The sequence below is a fragment of the Neolamprologus multifasciatus genome, chromosome 6, assembly GCF_963576455.1.
Source record: "Neolamprologus multifasciatus chromosome 6, fNeoMul1.2, whole genome shotgun sequence".
Classification (NCBI taxonomy): domain Eukaryota; kingdom Metazoa; phylum Chordata; class Actinopteri; order Cichliformes; family Cichlidae; genus Neolamprologus; species Neolamprologus multifasciatus.
The window spans coordinates 14,153,744-14,181,577 of NC_140444.1; the positions used below are offsets into that span (position 1 = coordinate 14,153,744).

Sequence of the window (27,834 nt, forward strand, 5' to 3'; positions counted from 1 at the left end):
GCTGGCAGTGAAGGGTGCTTATTAACTTCCTTTTGCATCTTTCACCTTTTTCACTGTTGTTTTTTCTAAACATTCATTGTGCAAGTTTTCTCTGCCACTGCTCGTTTTTTCTTCTTTTTTTCCCCTTTTCCTTCTATGCTTGGCCTATTTTGTCTTACTCTGTAAGCATCAGATGTTCCAGACAGAGCTTAATTTCACTTATATTGTATAGCATGTAGTACTACAAAATATTTAGGAGTAGAAAAATTAAGAATTAAAAAAACATCTTAAAGGGTATAACCATAGCCAAGCATGGACATACTTTTAGTTTCCCTCTCGTTTCTTTTGAAAGCTAGTGAAACCCCCATAGACTTGCTTGCTACAAGAAAAAGAGCTTGTCTGTTCAATATTTTACAGTGAGAAACTCTTAACAAGTGTCTCAGCCTGTGAGGGACTGTGAAAATGGACAAACCAAGATGTAGGCCAAAATAGAGTAGTACCTGTTCAGCCTTAGAAACTTAAAAAATAATTAATGAAATTGGGAAAAGCTTCTACTAAAATTAGAGAGAAAATTATTATTAAAGATGTCAAGCATTTATACATTATGCATATTAAATTGTGTTTTTTGTAATAGCTTTTTGACATATATGAAACACATTTGTGGCCATTATTTCTTTAAATATGGCTAAATATAAAAAAAAATAAGGAAAGAATTTTTGAAATGATACCAAATATTGTTGGAATACTGTTTCAAAATTATTGTGGCAAATATATCTGAATCACTTTGTTTTTTTGTTTTTTTTGCGTTTGTTGGCAAAAAAAAAAGTAAAAGAAAATACTATCTGTTTCTTTCCCCCCCCAGTTCTCTGTGCAAAGAACCTGGCAAAGAAAGACTTCTTTCGTAAGTAAAAACTATTTTTATTTATAAGATGCTATTCCTGTCCTGTTTCCTCTCTTGTACATTAGAATGCTTTGTCAGCAGTGGTGGCTTGCAGCATTTTGAAGTGGGAAAACTGTAAAAGAAGTCCCTTAGGAGCCATCTGTCTATTAAACACAACAGGAGCCCTGGTACACACTAGGACCCAATGCTAACCCAAATTCTGGTAATAGGAATGTGGCTCACTGGCACATAAAAACCAAACTAAAAGGCTTTAATTGGACAGGATGGATATTGCTATTTTAGTCAAACCCATGAAATACTGTAAATAATAATAGTACTAGATTTAGTGGTTACATTTACAGATTAGTTTAAGAGCATGCAAGGACGGAGTTTATACTTAGCTTGTTTGTTTGTTTGTTTGTTTTAATTAAAACTTAAACTCATTGGTTAACTAATCTCAAAGGTTTACATACCTTAATTATTGAATTTAAATCCAAAATCATCAGGTAAACGACTACAAAAAAAAATTGTTTTAAAACTTTTTTGGTTTCCAGCTGTTATAGTTAAAAATTTGCAATGTAAAAGTAGAATTAAAACATACCTTACATTAGCTCTAACAGCTCAGCTTATGTTTATTAAAAAAAAGGGGAAAAACAACTTAAAAATATATTTAAAAATAAGTTGCCCAGTGCTTTGGCCAGGCCTGGCGTTGACTCAGACTCAGCCGGCCACTGGGCTTGCAGTACACTGCACTGCAGAAACCCTGCCAAAGTATACAGCCAAGAAATGCACTGTTTTTACTTCAGTTGGAAATTATGGTTTCTCTGAAAGCACTGAACTGCCAAAAGCAGCTTGTACTTCATTTTTGTCTTGTCTTTAAAAAAAAAAAAAAAAAGCTCTTATGTATATACACAAACGCACAACCACAACAAAGGAAATTCCAAGACACCACTGAGTGACTAAACAGGTTTATCTTGTGTAAAGTGTCTGCGCTCAGAGTTTCATACCTCGGCAGTTTAAAAAACATACACATGCATGCACAGACCTAGACAGGGACCCTAAGATAAATACACCATGAAGAATCTCTTATCAGATTTCCAAATGAGTGAGATACTGTGAACAGACTTGTCGTAAAGTTTTTCTGCATATTGCTTCATATGTTCCATGTGTTGTGTAAATGTTTCACAAAATACAATAGCCTGTGAGAAGAGTTTAATTGTACTTTCTTACTTTTTAAAAAATCCTTCATCTTAAACATAAGATAAAGAGCGTTAAAGTTAGTATTTTAACTTATCAAATACCGGTTTAATAGGTGTATTATCAGTTATAACATGAAATGGGAAGCTAACCAAAACGTACAAAACAAGACGCTTGATTAGACTAATAACTTTCTTTATAGTGTCCATATATTTACCCACATGCTTACACAACAACACATGCATCTGAGGTCCATCCTCCTGGGCTATTATGTGCCGTCTCTGCTGGTTTCATGACCTTCACATGAACCTGAGTTTAGTTTTAGTCAGACACTGCAGGGATATTATCATCATATGGGGAAAAATGTAATGTTTATGGACTACAGCAGATTATTATTACGGTGAAAAAGCAAGGGGGAAATGCAGAGAAAATCAACATGTAATTTTAAGAGGAACTTGCACAAAGTAGTGGTGTAGCTGTCAACCTGACTGTCTGTAAATGAGGACAACCAGAAACTCCTCACTGCAGTCTCAAAGGAGTGACAAAAATAAGGGTTAAAAACTGTGTCACCTCTAGTGCCTCCATGATTGGTGTACCCACAGGGTTTGTACAAAGGTTAAACAAAATGTTTGTCCACTTTTACAGGGTTGCCAGATCCCTTTGCCAAAGTGGTGGTGGATGGTTCAGGACAATGCCACTCTACAGATACTGTGAGAAATACGCTGGACCCAAAATGGAATCAACATTATGATCTGTAAGTCAACAGGAGAAGCAGTGTGCCAGATTGCTGCTTACTCTTTGTGGCTAATTAAGAAACAAATGCAGTAAAAGTGTGCGTTTACTATCAATCAAATTCAAAATGGTCAAAAGAAACATAAAGGAAGGAATGTAGTGTACTGATTTTGCTCAATCACATGTCTTTGTGTGGAAGGAAGGTAGATTGATTTGTATCTTTCCCCTGTTAAAAAAACAAACCAACCTAATCAATTACATGAAAACAAGACCTGTAGCGTAACATTTCAGGCGTTCCATACCACAGGCCTCACAAAAGGTATTTTTATTACATTTTATGTGGAGGGAGCCAACTTGTATTGATATGGTGCTCTAAAGTAACAGGTTATGTCTACTTTCGGAGCATTTGTGGAAATAACTCCAGAACAGTCTTCTGTGTGAATCTGAAGACTTTTTTTGGCAAGCTAGCTTTGTCTCAACTAAATGTGGATGACACACATTTAAAGCTCTACTTTATTTTAATCTCTTTTAGGATTAGCCACATATCATCAGCCTTTGTGACACTATGCAACTTAAATCTTGAAACCTGCTCCTTCAACAAGGAAGGGCGTCTTTCATTTTCTTTCTGTCCCCAATGTTTAAAAACACCTTCTGTTTGTTACGGTTTCAGATCAAGTATAAAATAATGTGTTCATCATCTTTTCTGTGGTCTCAGATATTGATTTCACTGGGGCTGTGCACTTTGAATGTTAATCTTTACCGAGGATTGTGTCGACGGGCCATTTCAAGAACTGATCACAGTAAACCCCACTTTTGATTATGCCTATGCACTGGTGAGAGATGAAGAGATGAAACTGTGGTAACTGAAGAAAATGAGAGGAAATAAGAGGCCTGAAGAATGAGTCATGAAGAAATAGATGCACACATGAAGTCCAAAGGAAAGACAGTGTCAAGTTACAGGATGAAAATATGTATCACAATTGGTATGTTGGCTCACTGTCTAGCAATTGGTTTAGTTCATCCTCATTTTTTGCCGTCACAGCTTCTTCGGTTCTGACAGTTGTCTCTATGTTTGCTTCTGTTCAACAGCATCGACGTGTGCGACATTTTTGTTGTTCATTAAACATCTGTGACCAGATTACACTGTAATAATAATAATAATAATAATAATAATAATAATAATAATAATATAAACAGCTAAACAAATCGTACCTGGGCAATCAATCTGAGTTTGGGACTAATTTGAAAGGTTAAAGATTGCCCTCTAAGTTACTTCTTATGTAATGAATAACAGTAATTTATAATAGTAGAATTATTAATCGTGCACACAGCCTTAAATTAATGCAAATGTTAAAGTAAATACACTTTCGGTGAACATGCATGTGTGAGGGTTTCTCATTTCTCTACAGCTACAGATGGACAATTCGAATATTTTTGCTCTGTCAACAATGACCTCAGGTTCCCTCCGTTTACATAATTCTCCTCCCCTCTCTGTTTCCCCACCGTCTCAGAGAGGGTGTATTCCCCACCCGCGACCCCTGGCCTCTTCCTCTGGTTCAGGAAATGGCTAACATGCCACAGAAAGCAAATGGGAGTGTGGGTTTGGCAGATTGCCAGCTCACCACACCCCCAACTTCAGCCTGTAGCTTTAGGAGGTGGAGTCTTTTTCAGCATGACACTGGTCCTGACAGGGGTCTTGTTATTGTAAATACGCTAAAAAAATTATTTGCTTTTTTAGACTACAATTTATGCACTATAATTCACCTTGGTGTCCTGCACAGAAGATATTTGAGGACACAAGCCAACTTTAAAAACAAAAAAAAAAATCTAGTAAGTGTTGAAAGTTTATGAACTCTGTAGTATGCAGGTCTTGTTTTGGCAGGTTGTCTTTTCATGCTTGGCCTCTTATTTTCAGGCTTTTCAGTACAAGTCTTCGCATTACTTTGGTTGGGAGTATTGGGTTTGCTTGCTGCTCCCTCTGCCTTTCCCCAAGAGACGTTAAATTCTGTACATGTTGTGTTGTACAGCCTTATGTAATTCAGCAGTCTTTACACATCCTTATTGAACAAGATTTGATTTGTTCCCAGTGATAAAGTGTTGAACACATAGATGGCATTAGCGCTGATTCCTTCTGGCATTTGTTGACATCCAGATCAATAATATATTGGTAGTAGTTGTCAACCCTCAATATAGATCGCTTGACACAGGCATTACCTTTACATCAAATTTACCTGCCTATAGTTTAATAAAAAAGTGCTAATTTTGCTGTTGCTGTGGCTAATATCCTTGTATTTTTTTCCATAAATATGTATGTGGATGAGAGAGACACACACAGAGTATTGTCCCAAATTTAGGCCAGTAAGCTTTTTATTTTTTTTCCTAAAAACATGACGAAGGCGCCTCAGACCTCTAGATTAACTTCATGTGTTATGCGTGTGCTAGCATCTGTGTGACTTATTGAGAATGATGTCAGATACACAGCGCTCAGTGCGTAAATAAACCAAAGAATTCAAGCAAAAATAAAGGTTTCTGGGAGGGTTTCCTAACACAGTGATAAACTGTGCATATTTAACCGTGTTTCTACTTAAAAACACATTTCTTTTTTGTAGAATTACCCTTTAAACTTGGGTTTTGACAATAAAGTTTGTATCTCATTTTTATCTGTAGTGATCAATACATTGAACCAAAGTGCTTTTTGTACAGATGAGAACAGGAAAAAAAACCAGTGTTCAAAACACAACATTTTCACACTGTGTGTAAAAGTTCAGCTGAAGATCATCTTTTGAGGCTGTGTTTACACAGAATGTGATTGGACGATCACAATGCCGAGTCAGTCGGCTCCAACAAGTTAAGAATTTTATTGATTTTATAAATTGTTAATAAAAATTTGTGACAAAAACAAGGGCTGAATCCTAATTGATCCTCTATGCTCTTTACATTTTAGGTTTCTGTTTTTTTTTTCCATGTTATCATCATCGTTTCAAATTTCAAGGTTTTTCAGCGAGAACTTTAGGGGTCTGCACTTGTTTTCACATCCCATCTCTCCCAAGAATAATCTATTGAAAACAGGAAGCCTTGGTTAATTCACACTTTAGAGATGTGTCATATCAGCATTTCAATTCAGTCATAAACCGTCCTGGAAAGTTTACTCAACTTTCATCAGACAGACTACCATCAGACAGTGCCTCACTGTTGCTAAATTCGAGATTGTTTGAAGTGTTATGTCAGTATGTTTTTGTGAGTCAGGAAATGACTTTTTCAACTTCTCTTATCTTGCGACACTCTTTCATAGTCTTGTCAGCAATTTAGCTTTTTTTCTTCTTCTAAATATGTTGCTTTGAGGTGGTGCTTTGCACAGCATACCTCCGCATCAGAGACCTGTTTAATGTAAACCACACTGTGTAGAAAGAAAACATAAAAAAGTATGGTTTCTTTTTACCCCAGCACACAAAAAGCAGGAACTAAAGAACAGGAAATTTAATGATCCTAATGATCAAGGTCAATATAGGTCAATATCAACACCCTGGCAAATATGCTGTATAATTAACTCTTCTTTATGTTAAAAAACTGGAGCTTAATTGATGCTTTGTGGCAAAGAAAATGGTCTATCCGTTCATCAATTTGCCATCAAATGGTGTTAAAGTATTAGAATGAGATTTTAACAAACATGCGCAGTGAAACACAGGTTAATATTTACTGGGAAGCAAACGGTGTGCCAATGTGCTACTGGATTCTGGTCATAAGAATATCTTATCATTTTACCAACATCCTTGTTTTGGCTTTTATACCAAACCTATGTTTTTTGATGTGTTGAGCAGGAAAATCCCCTCCATGCCACTGCGATGCAGCATAATAGCAAAACAGCTGCTAGACTGTAATTACGTGTGTGTTAGTGAATGTGAGATTGTGCATTTGAATATTGTGTTTACTGTAAGAGCTGTCTAAGCCTCAGACAGCGGTGAAGCACATCGCGGGGACTTCCTCTGTTCCTTAAACCACGACTAGACTGGCCTCAGCTGTGCTGATTCTATGCGCGCACACACGCACGCACACAGGGACAGAAGTTGCTTTTAAATGTGATGCACTAATCAGCCTCATTACAAAGTGTACATCTAAAACTCTGTGACAGGTTCAGAGACAAGTACATGCAAAATTTTATGGTTATGCTTTTGTGTTTTTCTTCTTTTTGGCTTAGTTTTTAGTAACTGTAATAATTTTTAGGAAATCTCTGGAGCGCAGGGTTATTTTAACTTGTGAGTTCATTCAATTTCTAAATTTCATATCACTCTTCTTAAGGGTTGAGCCTCTGAGCACACGTCTTGGAACTTTTTTTCCAAGTACAGTGTCAAGACTTAAAAGCTTTGTTATTACTCATCGTTTCTAATTTATTGACCTGTCTTTTTTTTTTTTTCCACTTTCTTTCTCTCACCCCATCAGATACATTGGAAAGTCCGACTCCATAACCATCAGTGTATGGAACCACAAGAAGATCCACAAAAAGCAGGGCGCGGGTTTCCTGGGCTGTGTACGCCTCCTGTCCAATGCCATTAACAGACTCAAAGACACGGGCTGTAAGTAGCTATTTGTATTATTGTAAGTATGAATTTAGGTGTTTCTTTCGCATTGACTGAAAACAGGTCAGTGTTCTGTTTTTGTACATCTTTTGCCATAAGGTGACCTGTCAGGATTGTTATTGAAGTGTGATTCAGTTAGGTATGCCAAGTTAACCTTTGTTCACACATTCTGCACTGAACTTATCGCACATAAACAAATGTGTGAATCAAACCAAATGTCTCCAGACAGCCTAGGTTTCAGACTTGACACTCGTCTTTCCTGTGCCTCTGCTGGTTGCAGCAATAGATAGCATGCCTGCTGCTACAGTAGGCATGCAGCATGTGAGCTGTGTCCTAGCCTGCAACCTGCTACAGCATATATGCCAGCCATTCATTGCTATGAGATTTATGGCAACTCCTTATAACATATCACAAATATTGCTTGCTGCAGAAATCTGGCTCCTGTGACCAAATCAGTGCCAATAGTTCTATTTAAAGCAACATGACTTTCTTGTCAGAAAAAAAAGAGGAAGAAACATGCTGCTGATTGATGATGGCATGAGATAATCACTGGTTGCCCCAGAACAAGATCCCAACATACACCAACAACATACAGATGCTCACATTCTCGAATGAGCAGTTCTTAATCTACATGCTTAAGACCGTCACCTCACTGTTACGGTCTTTTATTTCAAATATGTTCTGTGCATTCCAAATGCTTGTTAACCCTGCCTAACTTTTTGGCAGTACCAGACACGTATACCCTTAACCAAAGTCCAGACTATCAAATTAACATTCCTTCCAGTCATTCTCATCTTTTCCTTCAATCTGTCTTCCTGGCCTGCCCTAAACACAGGCCGTCAGACTTGTACCAGACCACACTGAGTTACATTTATCCCTTTTTATATGTATCCAACCTTTTCTCTGTTCCAGTCTGCTTGTCTTTCCCCAAAAAACTCTTATGGAGTTGTCAAATAATGTCACTTACTGAAGTGTTTTGTTAATCCACACTGCAATATTGAAGCTATTAATGCATGAATTCCATGAATGCAGGCAGTTGTAGTTTGGTTGGCCCAGATGCGACAGCCTCTTATTCCAGCTTCTAACTGTCAAGCTAAATATTTCACATAAGCATTCAGAATACTTTCCAGCACCTTTTTGTATTTGCTAAATGGTATTTCTGGCTCATGAAATTCCCCCTAATCCTCTGAAAACCACAACAGGATTATTGTTGCCACAAAAGGGACCTTGACAACCTAAGAAAGCCTGGTGCAATACTTTTACCTCACTGTGACGGGGGACTTAAATTTATCCACTTCCAGAGGCAGACAGTTTAGGCTCCAGACAAGCCACTTACTGTGCAGTCAACATGGCAGAAATTATACTTTATCTCAGCCACAGAAAGTGGACAGGGAAGCATGTTCTTTGACAGGTCCTTGCTTTATGCCTTTGTCCTCCTCCTGTGTTGTGCAGATACATGAATTCATATTTAGACACATGAATGGAGCCCACTCTGTGGTCTAACCAAGATGTGCACATACACAGGAAAAAACATAAAAACAACCCAAACACACAAAAAGGCATTACTGGAATTGCCTGAGTTCCTGCAAGTCATATTCATACACATAGCACACTCTGCCATCCAGTATAAACACAAAACCCTTACAAAACTTCCCCTACACACACACACACACACACACGCACACACACACACACACATACTGCTCTTGCACAGTCTTGCAAAAGGGCATCCAGCATGGTTGCCTAGTTTACTAGAAGGTTGTTTGGCTTTACACTGAACTCATTTCCTGCTTTAGCATTACAGACACAAACCTCTAAGTCATCTGCCTCATTTCTGTACCCACAAACTCGCTAACACACTCACACACAGACACACAGACCACCAGTTTTTCAAAATGACTTGCCTTACTACTATTGGTACACTCACTTTGAACTTTGCTTTTTGTGCTTGGTATTGATACTGTTGATGCAACGTCTTGTTATTTTTCCTGATGTGCTGATAGTGATACTGTTGATTCTACAGTTTTTACACATGCATGCAGACATGGCAAACATGTCCAGACAGCTGTGCATGATCTAAATGAAGCGACTAAATTAAACATGTGGCTCTGCATGTGCACATTGACACATATTTATGCAGTTTAGTCTATTGCAGCACACAGCTTTTAAAGCTCTGAGGAATTGAATGGTGTGGTGAGGGCTTGTGGTTAAAGGTCTTTAAATGTTCTGTCTCTCTGTTTTTCCTCCTCTCTTATTTAAGAAAAAAAATCTGCTTACTATTCTGGCCATGTAAGGCTCAGACCATCCCTGTTTAGTCTAGACACATATCTGGAACAGATGCACTTGTTCTCACACAAACCCGCAGGCATTATAGAAATGAGCTATATGCTTCTTCCCATTTAAACAATTTAATGTGCAAAATAAGTTATGCACACAAACCAAAGACATGACAACTTAAGAGTTGGCTTATGGTGAGCTGGAGTGTCCCTTTATCTTGCTTTCTTTCACACTGTCTCTTCTGCATATTTCTGTTTATTTTACACTCAACCTACATCTTGTGTTTAGCCAATACACACACCTGTACACACACCCATTGTGTTGTTAATGAAAATTAATTGATATCACTCCTGCACTGGTCAATTGGAATATGTCCAAATCTCCTTGTAGGATCTTGTGTGTGTGTGTGTGTGTGTGTGTGTGTGTGTGTGTGTGTGTGCGTGCGTGTATCTGTGTCTGGATCTTGTTCAGTGGCTTGGATTATGTTCCTCTGCTGTTTGTGTCTAGCACCACTGCCCCTTCCTGAGCAGACAGTGAATTCTTACTTACTCAGAAACAACAAGGCTAATTACAGTTTGTGTCCAGACATAGCTACATTTGCTGTCTCCTGAGTCAGATGTCTCTTTTTATTAACTGCTATTGAACTTGCATGTTAAAAATTGGGTTATCACCACTCATTTGAAACCAGCGGCGGTCCAATTTACAGACTTAGAAAAACATTATATGGACATTTGAAATATTCTCTGCACAGAAATATGGGCTTTGAAGTGAAGTAGAAGAAAGCCTTTTTTCAAAAATTCAGTGGTTTTTATGGTTTCTTGCACTATTTAAAACACACACAAAAAATGCTAATCCTGGCTCAACTTTTTGCCACAATTCAAAGTCCTCACTTGCGTCATCTGGTTTTGCCGTAACAAATGCACAGCTTATGGGTTTAAACCCAGATTATTTATTTTTTTTACATCCCAGTAGTTATAACAATCTTGTATTTATAGCCTGTGCTACCTACACAACTTCTTATTTTTTTTTCTTTAGTGTCATTATTGGTATGACTCCTTGAGGTACACTTTTAAAGGTTAAACATGCAGCAGATGCTGAATCCGTTTTTCTATTTTGTTTGCAGATCAGAGACTTGACCTGAATAAACTGGGCCCCAATGACAATGATACTGTGAGAGGACAGATAGTAGGTAAGAAATACTGTTATCACTGCATAAACTGCATGTTTAAATGTGTGGGTATTGTTTCCCATTTGCCTGTGCACAAAGTACAGTTACCACCTGGCATTGTCTCTTAACACCTGCATTTACCATTATGCAAATAACTCAGATCATCAGCTTCATGCGTTGGTCTCAGAAACAGAAGTATTGAAATGTAAATAGAGATGTTACCCTGAAGTGAAAATACATTTCTACAGCTTGCCTTCAGGAGGTGAATAACATCTATTTTACATTACACTGACTTTATACTCACAAGCTGGCAGGTTAAAGACTCTTTAATGTCCAATCCAACGCCATCTGACATTTGTTTTCTTATATTATGCAGCGTTGCTGGTTGCATATGAGAAAAGTGCATGTGTGAAAATGGCTTAAGTGACACAAACACATAACAGAATACAAAATGCTCAATTCACCTTGAGCCTTATAGTGAGTAAAATCGCTGCTGTATTATCTTTCTTGTCTTAAACTGTAGTAAGTCTTCAGTCTAGAGATCGCATCGGTTCTGGAGGACCAGTGGTAGACTGCAGTCGTCTGTTTGACAATGACTTACCTGACGGGTCAGTATCCTCAAACATTTTGGCTATGTTGGCTATTAGTTCTGTTTTTAATTTTAAAAAAAATCCCTTATTTTTGTATTTGGAGTTTGTCCATTTGATTGAATTAAATTAAATGAGGGCAGTGCAACCTCTCTTGTATTAGTTATAATATATTATTAGAAATTAGGTAAATTTTAGTTTGAGTTTGAGATTTTTAAAAAAATGCAAGTAGTAACTTTTGAATACTATCCTTCTAACAAATGAAGTAATGTTGTGTGGGTTTTTTTGTTTGTTTGTTTTGTGTTGTTTAGTTTTTTTAAATGGTGAATATTAACTTTGTGTCATTGTGTACAATGAAACAGCTGGGAAGAGAGGAGGACGGCCTCTGGAAGGATACAGTACCTGAACCACATCACACGCACCACACAATGGGAGAGGCCAACCAGGTACATATGTACACATCTTTAGTTTTAGCATACCTTAATCTATGTAGGATAATAAAAATAATACCAATGTACCTGCAATTTAATTTTACCTTATATACAGCAAGAATGCTAATTTAATCCAAAGCAAATTTTATAGAGAGCTTGCACGAGGATCTGAGAAAGTGGTTGTACTCCTTCCTCACTTCCCCTTTGAGAAAAAAATCCACTTCAACACAACAAAAACAGTCTGTTGATAATGCTCTCAGTTTCCTTAGTCCTCCACCCCAACACACACGGACACAAATGGCTAAATAAACTATCCAGCCATTCAGGCAGCCTGGCTTCATTTGGCCCCCGTTGCTACAGGAACAACTGTCGCCTTCCTACTTGGCCCGTATCAGTGGAGCCATTAGGAGTGTAAGCAAATAACACCCTGGACCACCTCACCCACTTTTGCTTCACATCTTTAGTCACCCGTACACAGCAGAGTGGAACAAAGTTGGAACGGCAGGAAATAATGGTGAGGAAAAGGTCAAGCGGTGTGGATTTGGGGGAGGAGGAGGAAATGATGAATTTAAGGAGGAAGACGAGTAGGTAGGACTGTGTAGGAGGATGCAATGACAAAGTGAGAGTTGATGAATTAGGTTGTCGTGAGGGGACACTTGTCCAGGGGTAGAACATGAAGACGGGACAAAGGAAAATGGATGCAGAGATGGGGGGGAAAAAAATAAGCACAGTGAAAGAGGAAATGGGAGGAGGAAGAGCATTTGGAGGGGTTGTGGGTCCAAGACTTTAGATAGCTAAGGCGTCAGTAACTCTGGACAGCCAGACAGTGGTCAGACAGGCTGCACACACAATGAGTGCCAGTAAGCCAGCCTGTCTGTGTTTGTGTCTCCTTATCAGATATCTGTTTGCAAGTCCCGCTCTTAACATGCTGACACAGACTGTAGTCTCATGACTTTTTGTTCTTTTTTTTATGCAACCCATGATCACTGATATTAATCAAAGCTTAAGCATTATCATAAAACACATTTATCTTCAAGAGAGCTTTTGAAACAAAGTGTTTTGCAACAAAGATGCTATCCATGTGTCTGTGTGCTTACCAAAAAGAGATCAACTTGCTACTTCTGAGACTTAACAGAAAACACAGCTTTGCTGCAGTCACACACGTCTTGCATCCTTCCCAACCAGGTTCCTACAAGCAAGCATGGTAAACATTTGCTTAAATTCACCAAAACTAAAAAATTGTTTCTTGGAGTCACACATACGACTTGTAGGAATAAAAGCACACATTGTTTCTTTTCAGTTATTCACCCAGTTTATAGCAAGATGGAATAGAAATGCTCTTTCAAACATAGGATTAGCTATTTCAGATATGCCAAGAAATATACTGTCAGAGTATGTACCAATTCATTGAATGTGATTTGAAAATGGAGGCAAAAGTGAAATACAAACTCCTTTGACCATGTGCCCTTTCTTTTCTTTTCCAGACCAGCATCAGAGTACTCCAGCCCATCAGGGCGTCCATTGAGCTGCGTGGTGGATGAAAACACCCCAGTGATCACACCCGTTAATGGGGCAGAGGCGAGTGGCCCTCCGGGCGAACAGCGGATCCAGGAGCGAAGGGTTCGATCGCAGCGGCATCGTAACTACATGAGTCGAACACACCTACATACGCCGCCAGATTTGCCTGAGGGTTATGGTGAGAAACAGAGGAGTGACACACAAATGCACACACTTAGTATTAACACATCACTGGTTCAGACTACAGCCAAATTATGGCCTAAACCAGACGCTGTAGGGAGTTGCTTTGGTCAGGAATGCTTATTGTGTCATAATGAATGAAGACCAATCCTGTATCTGTGATGCCTCACAACTTTTAGAGACATTAAAGAAAGATGGAGTTTCTTTCTATGGTCAGCATGAACTTGACAAGTATAAGTCAAAACCTCATCCAACTCATCAGATTTTTTCTTCTGCCTCTTTGTTGTATACAAATATAGACATGCCAAAGCGGGAAATGCATACAACTGAGTCTAGTATTAATTATGGTTTTATATTTAAATTCCTTATTGTTACCACTGAGTGAAAGCTGCCTCATTGACATCACATTATATTGTACTGGTGTGATTATACTGTCAGCTACTACGTTCTCACAGCTGTTGTTTCAGACTAGAGCAGTTACCAAATCCCATGTTACATTATTATGTAAATAACAAAATAACTTAAAGCAAAAATTGGGAAACGTAAAGTCTGAAGTCTTTATATTAAGGTCCATCAGTCAAACAATATTGTTTGCTCTGGGTCTAAACAGAGCGCGTTGTGTGTGATGTCTTCTTTTGCGCATGCGGCCGCTTTGAGCGTTCACACTAGAGCGCGTTTGCTGTCGCATTTTATTTGTAGTGTGAACAAGCAGACAAAAAAATCGGATTTGATCAAAAAATCGAAATTGAGCATTAAGACCTGCAGTGTGAACGTAGCCTTAGTCTGTGTTACTGCTCCTCTTCTCCTCTCGGCTCCTCTCCTCACCTCTCCTCGTTTTAACTATTGGAATGTTTTGGCTTTGCACGCAATTATTCCCACAACGAAAAGAAGGTGGGAATCCTTTTCATAGCTTAGTGTTTCACTCCAAGAACAGACTTTAGTTTATTGTTTGTTTGTTTTTTTGGGGTTTTTTTTTGGTCTATTCTTTAAGATGGATTTGCTTACAGCATGCAAGTACTTGGGGGGAAAATAACAGAGAAATGGTTTTTGGGGTTTATTTTTTTGTTTGTTTTTTGCCCTCCCCAACGTGGGAAAGATTTCTTTGCAAAGAAGTGCTCTTCTCTCACAGTCAGCCACAGTGGACCCCACAATAGCCACAGTCTCTGTAAAATAAATTATTATTTTAAGTGTGGTGCTTATATGCCAGTGCTTGAGAATGACACTACTGGATCTGTGCCCCCTTTGAAAGGTCCTGCTGTGTCCACAGAGTGGCTGAGGTTGGACAAAGTGAGTCACTGATGCCCAACAACTCAAGAGCTTTCTTCCTTAGCTGAACCCTCTGAACTACTGGCTGGGTGTGGTGAGAGAGAATAAGAGGGAGAGAGGGAATGTGTTTTGCCAGTAGGAAGTTGGAGTGGGAGTTAGTAATGGATTAGCTGGTGAATATACACATGAATACCCCACCACTGCAGCACTGACTTTATGCCAACATTCACACAGTTGCTCTCCATTCATCTATGCGCTGGATGGAACCACAGATTCAATGAGCTAATGATAGCTTACAAATGAGTGTCACTCCCCTTTGATTTCTTCTGGTTGTTTACACACGCATTAGTGGGTTTGGCGACATGAAAGCATTTAACTTTCCATTTCCTTTGTTTCTGAAGGTTAACGGAGGTGGATTACTTTCAAAGCACGCACAAACCTTTAAGTGAAATAAGGCAACTAGGATGCATCAGCAAACTGTCCACAAGGAAAAACATTCATGGAAGTCTTTGATACATTTCCCTCACATTTTATTTTTCCCATCCCCTTGGGATACGCCTATTGGAGACTGAAGAGGAACTAATTGATTACATTGGCACACACCTTAAGAAACTCTTAGGTCAACAGTGTCCCAGCAGTTTGGCTGTCACATAAATTATAAACAGACTTCTCCTACTCCAGAATACACAAACTCCCTATTCTTGCTTATACCCATGTAGACTACAGAACATCGGTCCCACAAACAGTCCCAAGCTTTTTTCTGTGCTCTTTTTGGCCTTTTTTGACAAATGAATCTCCTCTCTGTTACAGAACAAAGAACAACTCAGCAGGGCCAAGTTTACTTCCTCCATACACAGACTGGAGTCAGCACATGGCATGATCCCCGGGTGCCCAGGTAACTCATTTGTGTTCATATATTTCTTTTCATCTTCATTGTGCCTTTATTTGTAAAAACCCTTTTCAATTCCTATTTGATAAGGCATATGCAGTTGTGTAATATATATGATTGTACTGGAATTAACAACACACTGATTTCAATGTGTGTTGAAATCAGTGTGTTGTCTTTTTTGTTCGATTCCTAGTATCAAACCTGACACAAAACTGCAAAACTGACAAGAGCAAACTGGAGTTGACTTGGTTGAATTAGACGTTATTTCTTCCTTTATTGCTGTTTTTCGTGTTCAAAAACACTCTTATTAGTCAAATTTCAGACTCAAGTCAGTGTCAGCCAAATGGACAACCCCTGGGTCTGATGCGGAGTTGGAAGAACATTTTTGGATGCATTTTTTTTTCTTTTTTTTTTTTTTTTCTTTTTTTTGTTGAACTGACCAAACTATAAGCCAATGGTTCTGCATTCAATCATGCTTTTTCACCAACTCTCAACAGTTCTCTGCTTAATTCCCCAAAGATTACAAGCAGCTCTGTTGCGTTATGTTTTTGGCTACACCTCGATGTAGCTTCTGCTCACATAGCATCCGACTGAGAGCATAAACCTCTGGGTTTGGTCATTTTGGACAGAGCTGCTAAAATGACCCAGTATCTGCGATGAGTGCAGCCAGGCATGTGCTTTGTGCCTGAGTGATGTGTCCTCACTTCACACAAGGACAATGGATTCATACACAAGGAAAGGCACAGAAGCTCCTCAGGCTACAGCGTTGTCCCAGATCGCAACTTTAGTTTCTGCTAACAGAAATGTCACTCTGCAAGACAGAAGGAGAATCAAGAAATAAGAACAAGAACTTTGGCAAAATGATCATTTCAGTGGTAACAACAGTGTTGTTACAGGTTATTATCCCTTTAACACAACTATCATCAAATATGTCAACAAATTGTCCCTCATATAAAATTCTGTATGAACAGTTATTTGGTTTTACTGTAGTTGGTAGTGTATTAATTGTAGTAGGTATGTGGCACGACCCATCTCCCCTTCAAGGTCGTCTCCTCGTACACCTCTGCACCAGCACTGCCTGTTTTTAGATTGCATCCTGTAAAAGTTTCATTCTCACCACTTGTAGCTGCATATGCATGCTACCTAATGACATGACGTTGTAGTTAAGGAACAGCACTTAAGTAATTGTTTTTTTATTTTTATGATCATAGTAGCAAAACGTTTTTCATCTTACCTCGAGTTAATGGTGTCAGTGCTATCCAGTTACTTATATTAAAGAGGGTTGATCAATGCAACATGAGTGAATTTACAGTTTAATTTAGAATATGATTTTAAATTGTTGTTGTAACAGTTTAATCTTTTTTTTTTGGTTCAGGGACTTAAGCAATGTAAACTGTGAGGAGCTTGGCCCACTGCCACCCGGCTGGGAGATCAGAAACACTGCCACCGGCCGTGTCTACTTTGTTGACCACAACAATCGAACAACACAGTTCACAGACCCACGGCTGTCTGCTAACCTGCATCTAGTGCTCAAGTGAGTTTAACAACAATTGTTCAAGAGTGTTTTGAGAGCAGTCCCATGGTTGTTGTTTGGGTTTGTGGTGGTATGCACAGACAAATGCTTGCTTTTATTGTGTACTGTTCACTCTGTAATATAAGAATCAGCCATTCCCATACAACTGTCAGATGCCAAAGAATGAAGTTAAATATGTCGGAAGTATGCAGGTATATAGTTGTTGTAGCCTTTTATTAGCTGTCCCTCTATAATCATAAAGTAATGAGCGTAGCGGTGACTGAAACACATAATTCACTGACAGTAGTTTCTGTAAAGCACCCTCAGCTATTTGGAAACTAGGTAACCATTAAAGTAACAGAGAAGTCTGATCAAGGATATGACTGTAAAATAAAGTAAATATTTTCATTACTTAAGACATCATTCATATTATTCTTCTTCTAAAAGAAGTCCAACATTTCATCGTCATTGAGTGCTGACCTCACTGTGCCTATTGCACTGCTAAGGTTTGTTTTAGCTTTCTCTGACATCTTTGTATTTGAAGCAGAGGGACATTAATGGCTTAATATTTTTTAAAATAAGCTTCCCGCTCATTGTGTTAGTGGAAATTAACAGTACTCCTGTCACCATGTGTATGGAGTAACCAAGAGAAGAGAGGATGTGTTTTACTTACAGTGTTAAATCCACCAGCAATGAATATGTATATGGTTCACTCACTCTTTTTGTTGTTTTGTTCCTCCTGATCACTTCCTCTGTCGTGTTTTTATTTTCTTTTATGTTAACACTATCCTATTCTTTGTTTATAACCTTAAAACTCTTGCTTTCTTTATTTTGTCCATGTTTTTGGATTGTTTTACACCATTTTTCTTGTTTGATCTTACCTACATTCTCTTTCTTTATGTCCTTTATTCTGTCCTCTTTCTCTGTTCCTTTTTTAATCCCATCCCCTGATGTTTTCAATGCTCCAATACTCTTCTCTGCCATTCACCTTTCTTTTATGTCATTTTCTTCGTTTCCCCCCTTTTGTCTTTGTCTTTTCCTCTTTCCTGCTTTCTCCAGCAGCCCAAGTCCAAATGGTTCCCGTGTGGCCATGGACAGCCAAAACACTAACCTCAGGTAACCCACAAATGCACACAAAAACACAGACATGCACAGAGACAAACATGAGCATTCATATGCTTGCACATAATCTGCAACGTACAGATAAACTGTCCACAGGGCACATAGGCTTTCATACTATATACACACAGACTTGCACTGTTATAATACCATGAGAGAAAATGCCATCCAAAGGGGGAGCATGTCTGCTTGTGTTATTGTAAACATGTGCAAATCTTTTTTCTCAAGGTTACCTTTCAACTGGATGCCATGCAAGTTTTAAACACACACTCTCTGGCCTGCTGTCCGTATCGGAGAACTGTCAGTTCATCTTTCATTATGCTCGTCTAGTCTGTCAGCAGCCTGCCTCCATGGACGATCAGCTCTTAGTACGCTGACCCAATGAAGCCAAACCTCACTCATGAAAATACTAAACACATGTTAGCAAAGCAGCTGCTAGCTTAGCACAAGGTCTTTTATTCTTCAACAGAAGACGCAGGCTGGACGCATAATTTAGTGAAAATTACACCAAAATTGTCTGTGGTATTTTTGTAGACACGACAGACTAAATTTTAGGAAGTATTTTGGCTGTCAGGGAGGTCTCTTTACTTTACTTACGACTTTCAGCGTGTGCAGTGGGGATTATTAGAACAAGAGGAGCATACAGAGAGATGTAGGGATTTTTCCGTCTTTGCTTTTTTGGTAGAAAATCTTAGTCAAAACCTCTTGCAGTAATAGCGGCTGGCACGATAGACATGTTTGGGAAATCAACATCTGGTCATTTGGTCAAATAGTATCCATATGTGTCAGAACAGCCTCTGGTTGTGATTTGAAGCTCAGTTATGTTATCCACAGTCAGCATCGTTAACCGCTTGTCTGACTCCTTATTAGGTGAGATTTGAGTCCAGACAACATTCTAGAGCTTTGAAAAGTTAATAAGCTGTCATTTGTACTGCAGCTTTTGCAGTGATGCGCACAATATTAATGAAAATAAAATTGAAAGACAGTCAGTTTGCAATTTTGTGTCACAGCAAGGGCAATGTTCTGCTCTGCCGAAATATGATGAGGTGTATGTGTAATATCCAAATATGTTATTGTATGTAAAAGTAAGCACTTGCTCTCTTTATTTGCATTTTTATTAGGTACAATTACAGAGGGGGGGGGGAAAGTTTAGAGAGCCTAGTCGAATATAGGCTAATTGGACTTTAAAGCTTTGGCGTGTGATGGTCCAGTGGTATACCTCGCATATGTAAAATTGCACAGTTGTAAAAACAATTTCAGCTCAGATAGTATCTGCTGCCTTAAAGCTGCTCCTTTATGTCTGACCATAACCAAAAACTGGCAACATTGCTTTTAATTACTACCCTGATGTACTCAAGTAGAAAAGTCACCGTGGCAGGAAAAAGTAAACGCACTTCAAAATCAGTGTTTTATTTAATTTTATTTATTTTTCTTCAAAATTGGAATGTGTTCAGTATTAGTCACTTTTCTACTTTTGGCACTGAAACACAACATTTTCTTAGTGGTGATAAATGTTGAACTTCTTACTGGGTGAGAGGCTGAACTGTGACACAAACAACAGCAGGCAGTAATACAGAGGCTGCATAGGCACATGCACGAATGCCACACCAGGCTGTTTACACACATTGCATGAGTGAAACAGATTCGTCGAAACATTTGGAAGTATCAGCCTCGTTAAGTTTCTGTCTACTAAGCCGGTATGTAAACACTAGTAGAACAACCAGTCAAACCACTACCACCGTTTTTGTTCTACATCTCCTCCTCCTTGTTGTGTATTTTGCTTTTAATCCCCTTTGTGCTTCCACCTTGAACGTTTCTGTCCTGAAAAGGTGTCGGATTTTTCTGCTGACTTCATACCAGGACCTGTTTCTTTTATCGCTGTCAGGATTTAAAGATATAATATGTAGCATTTTCTTTGGAAAATCTGTAAACTGAAAAGCAACCTGTTTCAGTCATCACTCATGATCCGTATGCAGTGACATCTACTTTGATTTGCTTTTTTTATTTTAGCGAATTCTGGTCAGCAGCAAGTCAGAAGTCACCAAGCGCCTCTTGTCTTTCACACACTCTTGGCGGAGAAAGGGCCAAGCTTCACTGTTATTTCCAAACAGTATTGCTGGATATTATCTACTACAGAATATTTAGCCCCCAAACTGCATTTAAGGTATTATGAAAATACCTAATTTAAAGTTGGCTGATCTCTTCCTCAAGGCTATCTTTCTGTGTATACCCAGACAGCTTCCAGTGCAGCTGCTTGTTTTGATCTCTCCCTGGAAGTCCCAGTATGATGACTTGAACTGTACGATTTATGATTAAATCTAAAACTGACTCATATGTTAGGTTATGCCCTCCTCTCTATTTTTGATAATTCCACTCAAACAAAACACACATTAAGAGGCTCTAATGCCTGTGTCTCAATCTCGTGGCCCATGTCACCTCTATTTCTGGCCCACATAATGACGTGAAGAAATATTTTTAAAAGTGATTATTCAAAAATTATTTAATATGAATGCAATAGGGGAGAGTGTTACAGGCATCACGCTAAAGAATGTAGCCTCATGGGCAGTGTAGTCCGTGCTGCAGGGAGAATGGACTGCCATACCTGTTATGTGTCTGTGAGCACGAGGGAGGAAGAAAGGAGAGAGTCGAAAAGTACGCGCTGTCATCGAGCAGAAACAGGAGCTGGAAGCATGTAAATATAATAATAACCACTGCAGCCAAAAAGAGTGTCTGACGAGCCCAGCTAAGTAAGTAAGTAAGCTATTAAGACTCGACTGTACACCGTGTTCGTGTTTTCCTCCGAAACAATAAGTTCCGTTGGAGCAGCCTTTCAACGCCCCTCTCTGTCTCTCGCTAGCAAAGTTGACACAGACAACAAAGAAAAGCTAGTTTTTGGCTACGAGCCCGACACAGAACCCAACGTATTAGCCAGAGGTCCCTTTACTACGGTTCGGAGCCGCGGACCTGTTTTATATACGCGCGGAATAGTTTTCTATACGGGATCGCTGCAAAAAGTGCAGCCTTACCTAATGTCCACTCTACTGTTACTCATTTTATATTAAGATTTAAACATCTAGTTGGTGTTGGTATGGTGAGTAACCTTCAGTAATAGTAATAAATCACACAGCAATAGTGCATTCATGTAGTTGTAAAAAGCATCATATATTAATTAATTCAAAATATACTGAATACATTACTCTCACAAACATCGAGCACACTGAGAACACACCAACAAAATATTTGCCCCACCACCTGTCCCACTCGTAACACTTCCACTAAATAAAATTAAAGTTGAAGAATCTTTTTGACACTCTGGAGGAGATCCAGCTCACATTACAGAAGCACAAGTGCAAGTGTAAGGATACAGAAAGTGACTTCCACTGAGACATCTAAAAAAGTCATCCAGTCATGCACAGATGACCTCGAAAGAGAGATCAGCCAAGTTGAGATCAGATACGTTTTTTTTTTTTTTTTAAACTTTTCCTCCTACTTCCTAGGTCTATAACATACAAGCACGTACTTAAGTACGGCATGAAACTCCATTTCAGAGCAGCAAGAATTGATTTCAGTGAGAGTCTGTGGGTTTTAACAAAAGTATGCATACCACAGGAGGAGAGAGCATAACAGGAAATTTTGCGTGCATATTGGGAAAGAAAAGCAGTTGTTGTTTGTGTTTCCTTCCACTACCACAATTAATGTTCCTGTAATTTTCTGTCACACAGACACAGAATGAAATTCTTGGCCCCTTAAAAAACAATGAAGAGATTCTGACTATAGTGGAAAAAAAAAATGATGACTTTTTTTTAAAAAAGACACAGAGGAAGGCAGATCAGATATGGAACAAATATAAACTCAGTCAACTCCTTGTCTCTGACAGATTTACGGCCCACTTCACGCCATCAAACATTGATGATCTTTCCAAAAAAAAAAAATCTTTCTATCGATCCTGAAGCTCTTTAAAAAATTTCATGTTCTTTTTGACTCACTGCACTGCAGCTAATGCAGACATGTGCTCCATTTTATTATCCTTGACCTCAGCTCAGCCTTTGGTGCTTCAGGCCGCAATGTTGTAAACAGCAGCCGAAAAAATTATGTGATGTGGCAGACAATAATTTTCTTGATTTTTAACTCCAGTGACAAAAAACCGCTGGCTGGAAGCTTGCTCTAGCTAGAGTACCTCACATTTCTGCACTCTTTCTGTTATTTCATGATTCAGATTCCTCCTCTCTGTAATAACAGCATGTTTAGTCTGCAGTATTAGATGCATGGAGCAGATTTGGGATGCAAACTGTAATCCTATACACTTAATTTAAATAAGACTCACAGCCCTGTTGCCTTTGACCTCAGCTGATGCAGGGCTCGAATAGTCAGACAGTCAGACACGGCTGCATTACTGTGGTCTGCCACACCGTCTCTCGCATACTTAGCTTCCTGCTTTGCACCCACTCATAGAGTATGTCTGAAAAATTACATCAGTGTTTGCTTGAAGGTATTTTTAGGTGGCGCTGGATTGGGCCTTACTGGGCATCAGCAGGTATTTTCCCAACCAAGCAGTAAATCTTGATGACATTTATATCAACATTTGCATTGATGTTTTGTGAAGTTATGATTATATTTAGTATAATAACCTGTAGAGCTAAATGGAAATTACTTGGCTGTGGGGATTTTGACTTTTTCTACTCTACTTTCTAAACCTGACATGATTCACCAGTGCAGTGATCGCCACCTGAAAGGGAACCTTTAGTATAAGAGCAAACAGAAAAGACTACATGGATTAAAGCCTAAAATTCAAAAAGAAAAAAAAATCCATCTTAACAAATATATACAGTGTAACTTCTGCCAGTTTTAGCTAGGCATTAGTATCCATGGGATGCTGAAAATTCTAATTAAATCAGAAATCACATAATGAATAGAAATGGAAAATGATGTTAATCCTTTATTTTTAAAAAATGTCTTCATACATGGAATATTTCCATCATCAGGCTATCCACAGTTTGTCTAGTGCTTATTTCCTGTAATGCATCTGCTTTTAGAGAAGGCAGAAGTTCTCTAATTTTAAAATTAGAAAGAATGTCAAAGGTCACGGTTCACTGGCAAGACGCACGACAGTGACATTTCTCCCCGCTCTTTCTGTTCTCTTATGCATTTTAAGTGTAAGGAGCATGGCACCAGCCTGATAGCCCCACTATTAAAGGGCCCTTTGATTCTGTGGGCTGGGTGGGGGTCAGAGTGGGTGTGTTCATGTGGCTTTAACACTACTACACTTAGTCACCACTCATTATATCCCACCTGTACAAGCTGTAGTGTAAAAAGCAGCAAGTAAACTTTCTCACACAGAGACGTGCAGCTCTGCACACACAGCCTGCAAGTACAGAGAGAGGATAGAAGGCTATCATGACTCTGCCGGTTCAGGTGTGGGTCATCCAGTTCGTGCAAATGTTTGCGTCTTAATTTCTTGACCTTTACAACCTCTTTTTCCTGTTCCCTCTAGCATGGAATAACAATATCACAATCCTTTGTCTTTTAGATTGAATTTGAAAGTTTAGATTTCTCCCCACTCCTCATATTTCACAGTTGTCACATCAGTAAGAACCATTTCTCTTTTTTGGCTCAGGGAAAGATTTTCAGTTTTGCTGCGCTTGTATTTTCTATATTTACCATCAAATATGCAGAGTTTGTCCCATTTGGGAACTTGAGACAGTGAACTATGCCGAAACGTATTTTTAATTGCACTGTGCCCTCAGAAGAAAAAGTGCGCTGAAATTACGCTTTATTATATGGTTCTTGAGTCCTCCAGCCAAAAGCAACTCATTCAGTTTTGTTTTAAGGCATCTTTTCTTCCCCTCCTCCTTCCTAAAAGTGGTTTTCAAGACTGCTGTACTGCAGTCTTACCCTTTCTTTGACATGCTAGGAGCCCCAGCGCCTGCCAATAAAATAAATAGCAGCTGAGTTGATTATACAGGGATAGGCTGGTGAAACACTGTACCCGTTTAGCTTGGAAAGCCCTCATAGATAGACGGGCCTTTTTCAACCCACTGATCCCAACAACCCAAGTGTACACTAAGTGTTGGAATAAGTGGGTGGATATGTGATGCTGCATTGGAAGGCCTCTCTTTCTCATTCTTTTATGTTTCAATTCATGCCGCTTGGTTTGCTGTCTTTGTTTAGTCAACAGCAGCTTTGACACTCCCAGCAGAGGACAGTAGCTTCTTTTAAAGCAGTCGTCTGCTGCCTGTATGTCTCCTCGCAGGAAAATGAGGGCTGCTGCCCTGCTCTAGGGAGAGATGGAGTTTGTTTTTACGAGGCCCACCCAGGCATCTCACCACCAAAACCACAGTGAGGGCTGGAGGAAGTTAGAACATGAATCCTCACCATGGCTCATGTTCCATAGGCTGTATCTAAATATTTCTTAGAACATAGAAGCTCTGAAAACGAAGGGGGCAAAATAAGATGAAGGTCAGCATTTAAGTGCCTCGGTGTCAAATTCCACCTTCTTCACAATAGACCTTGTTGTCTAAAAGAAATGCAAGGCTGTCGCACAAACATGAACTGAATGCATTAATTGGAATTATAGTTAACTGCATTTTGGAAAAGGGTGGTTTTCTATTTTGTGTTAGGACAAGAAAAACACACATTGAGAGAAATGGACAATAGTGAAAAATCTATTTAGAGTGTTAGTTCAAGTAAGAAAACGACAAAATGGCCAGTCAGTTTCGACCAGAGATGCTATCAGGATCATGAAACTATGTTTTTTTTTTTGTTTTTTTTAGGCTTCCATCTAAATTCAGAGCAAAACTAGAGGGGACTTTAGCGGTTGGCTTTAAGAAATTCAAATAATTAAGTTGGCGGAAGAAGTTAAACAAGAGGAGAAAAATAAGGGCCTCAATGGTTTTTTTTGTTTGTTTAAACAAAATGATATGTTGATGGTCTCATAGTTAGAAAACTCTGTTGACACTGTCTGTGTGGATGTAATCAGTTATTTAGCACATCAGTTGCTGTGTTTTAGAATTAAAGAGAGGTTGTTTTGATACACACAATTGAGAATCGCTCAGATAGACCAGAGAGCTAAAGACTCCTACTCTGAGCCTGAGTTTGGAGATGAAGCAGTGGTACTTTCACATCCTGATTCACCTGCTGCTACAGCAACAGCTGAAATCTCTTCCTCCACCGCCTCTAAGATCACCCGCTCCTTGTTCCCTTCACCCTCCTTTTTCTTCTTTGAAATGTTGTCCTAGAAATTGATGATGAATAGTCCTGTAACCGCTCTGTTTTTCTTTCTCTACAGAGAGGATGTAAAAGTATCATACTTTAGTTCTTAGTCCTTTTTTCTAAAAGTGTTTGTTTCCTCCCCTAAATGTGAAGATATTCACATATGATCCTGTAGCTCCAGGTGTATGGACATCTAGCAAAACGAATTTAGCTGGAACTGCATGGAAAGGGAGGGCAGCTCCGCGGGCTAGATGAAAGCTCTGTTTGTGCTTGTTGGTGGGCAGTGATACCTACTGGGAACCACGGACCTCTCTAACTTTAAAACAGGATGTAAAGATTTGTGGGATGGAGTGTTTTTCAAAACAGTAGGTCAAGTTTGACATGAAGAGGAAAAGAACAGATCAACTTATTGGTCCAGTTGAGCTCGCCGGAGGCGCCAGCTACTCTTACACCACTGTCCTGTCTAAATTTTTGTACCCCCACCCCCGTGTCTGTTTGTCTCTCTGCTTACTCGGGGTTTATCTCCCTCACTCTCTTTTCTGGTGGTGATATTTACCAAATGTCTGGGCAAAGGTTCAGCCTGTCCACAGGTCTAGATTTGCTCAGAGCTTAGAGCTCTGTTTAGCACTCTTTGCTTTAAGACCAGTGAAGCGGGTGAGGGCTTCAGAGGGAATTTCTTACAAAACTCCCTGGTCCTGTGGTTAGTGCATGGCGGAGTTAGGGAATTCCCTACCGGACATATCTCCTCTGTCTTCATATAAACAATTACACAATAGTAATTTGCTTTCAGGAAAGAACATCTAAGGACAAACATTTTAAAATAACTGATAGGTCATACTGACAAACTGCTGTTCTTTTCTTTTCCCCCTGCTTTTCTTTCATGCCCTCCCTCCATCTATTCCCATGCTCTTCTCCCTTTCCTCTGTTCTCTACTGATCATCTCACCTCCTTCAGCCATCCGATTCAGTTAAAGGAACAGGTTGCTCCTGGTGGCCCTCAGCAAGCCCTGTCCCCAGCCCAGTTACCAGAAGAGGCAGAGTGCCTGACGGTTCCCAAGTACAAGAGAGACCTGGTGCAGAAGCTGAAGATTCTGCGACAAGAGCTTTCTCAGCACCAACCCCAGGCCGGCCATTGCCGCATTGAGGTCAGCCGTGAGGAGATCTTTGAGGTAAGGAATAAAGCAGAATAATTTTCACGCAAGGAAAAACACACGGTCAGGTGGTCTGAAGCTTTTCATAACCTTCATGCTTCTTAGAATGCAAAATGAACACAAACACCACGCTTCTTTGTGTTCAGAGGTAGTGAACAGTCTGAACCTTTATTTCCATGAACTGCATTGATGAACTGCATGACTACAAATGTTTTATCTAAGAATAGTTGTCATATTTATAAACCTGGCATTCCAACCTAAAACTTTTGTGTGCTGCAAACAATAACAGTAAACATCTGAAGGACGTCTGAACGCAGCCACAAACATGTGTATACAAATTAAACCTAATAACTAAGAATTTACACACATACAAATTCATGGTTAATTAATCACGTGACACTGAAAGCATCATATGACTGCTGCCCACGCATTAAAACAATAACATAATGCTCACAAACCCCAAATCTTTGCATTTTTACTGGAATTCTTTTCACCCTATTTACGATGTGCATCAGAAATGGCCCATTACAGCACAGAACCAGTACTGAGAGCTACTTTATGATTTCCAGGGAAAAGCAGAACAGAATGGCCTTCACAACACCACAAAAAAACCTATTTCTATGTTCCTTTTTTTTTTCTCCTCCTCTGCCTCTCGTTCGTGCTCTCCCAAACATTTGTTCTACCAAGGCAGAGGCATTCTTTCTGGATGATTTCAGCAGCTGAAGAGTAATGGGGAGGGGGTGTGGAAAGGAGCTCAGGCAGCAGTGGCAAGTGTTTGTAGCTAGACGTAACTTCATTACTCCAAGCTGCGCGATGAAGAATATGACTTCATTTCCCTTTGATGTGACGGCTTAGGAAGAACGTCTGAGAAAGTGTGAAAACCTGAAGTGCAGATCCACTGGAGGTTTTCGTGCAGCGTTGCAGTGACGGTGACACCTCGTTACACTCGTTTTTGCGCCACAAGCTGATATTTCATTGCACCTGTTTGATTATTTAAAACGAATGTCAATCTCACTTAACCGAAAACAGAAAAGTCAACAGAAAAAGTTGCTTACTACAGCTCTGCATGTAGGCTCATGTACTGCTAACTCACAGCAACTCTGATTACAAGCCTGACATGACAGATACTGGTAGAGTAGATTAGAGTAGATCTTGATATAGAAGA

At 39.3% G+C, this 27,834-nt stretch overlaps 1 protein-coding gene across 2 annotated transcripts in view; it reads left to right on the forward strand.

Annotated features, from left to right (window-relative positions):
- The window catches only part of LOC146516627 (E3 ubiquitin-protein ligase SMURF2-like), a 62,381-nt gene that overhangs the window by 27,282 nt on the left and 7,265 nt on the right, over positions 1-27,834 (forward strand). The window contains exons 2-12 of one of the 2 annotated variants that reach the window (XM_085164249.1): positions 842-880; positions 2,702-2,810; positions 7,226-7,359; positions 10,763-10,828; positions 11,331-11,415; positions 11,757-11,840; positions 13,310-13,521; positions 15,600-15,684; positions 17,054-17,212; positions 18,251-18,307; positions 26,474-26,687. In XM_085164249.1, the coding sequence (XP_085020375.1) occupies positions 842-880; positions 2,702-2,810; positions 7,226-7,359; positions 10,763-10,828; positions 11,331-11,415; positions 11,757-11,840; positions 13,310-13,521; positions 15,600-15,684; positions 17,054-17,212; positions 18,251-18,307; positions 26,474-26,687 (1,244 nt within the window). The remainder of the gene's footprint in view (positions 1-841; positions 881-2,701; positions 2,811-7,225; positions 7,360-10,762; positions 10,829-11,330; positions 11,416-11,756; positions 11,841-13,309; positions 13,522-15,599; positions 15,685-17,053; positions 17,213-18,250; positions 18,308-26,473; positions 26,688-27,834) is intronic. The other variant, XM_085164250.1, reaches the window with a different exon arrangement.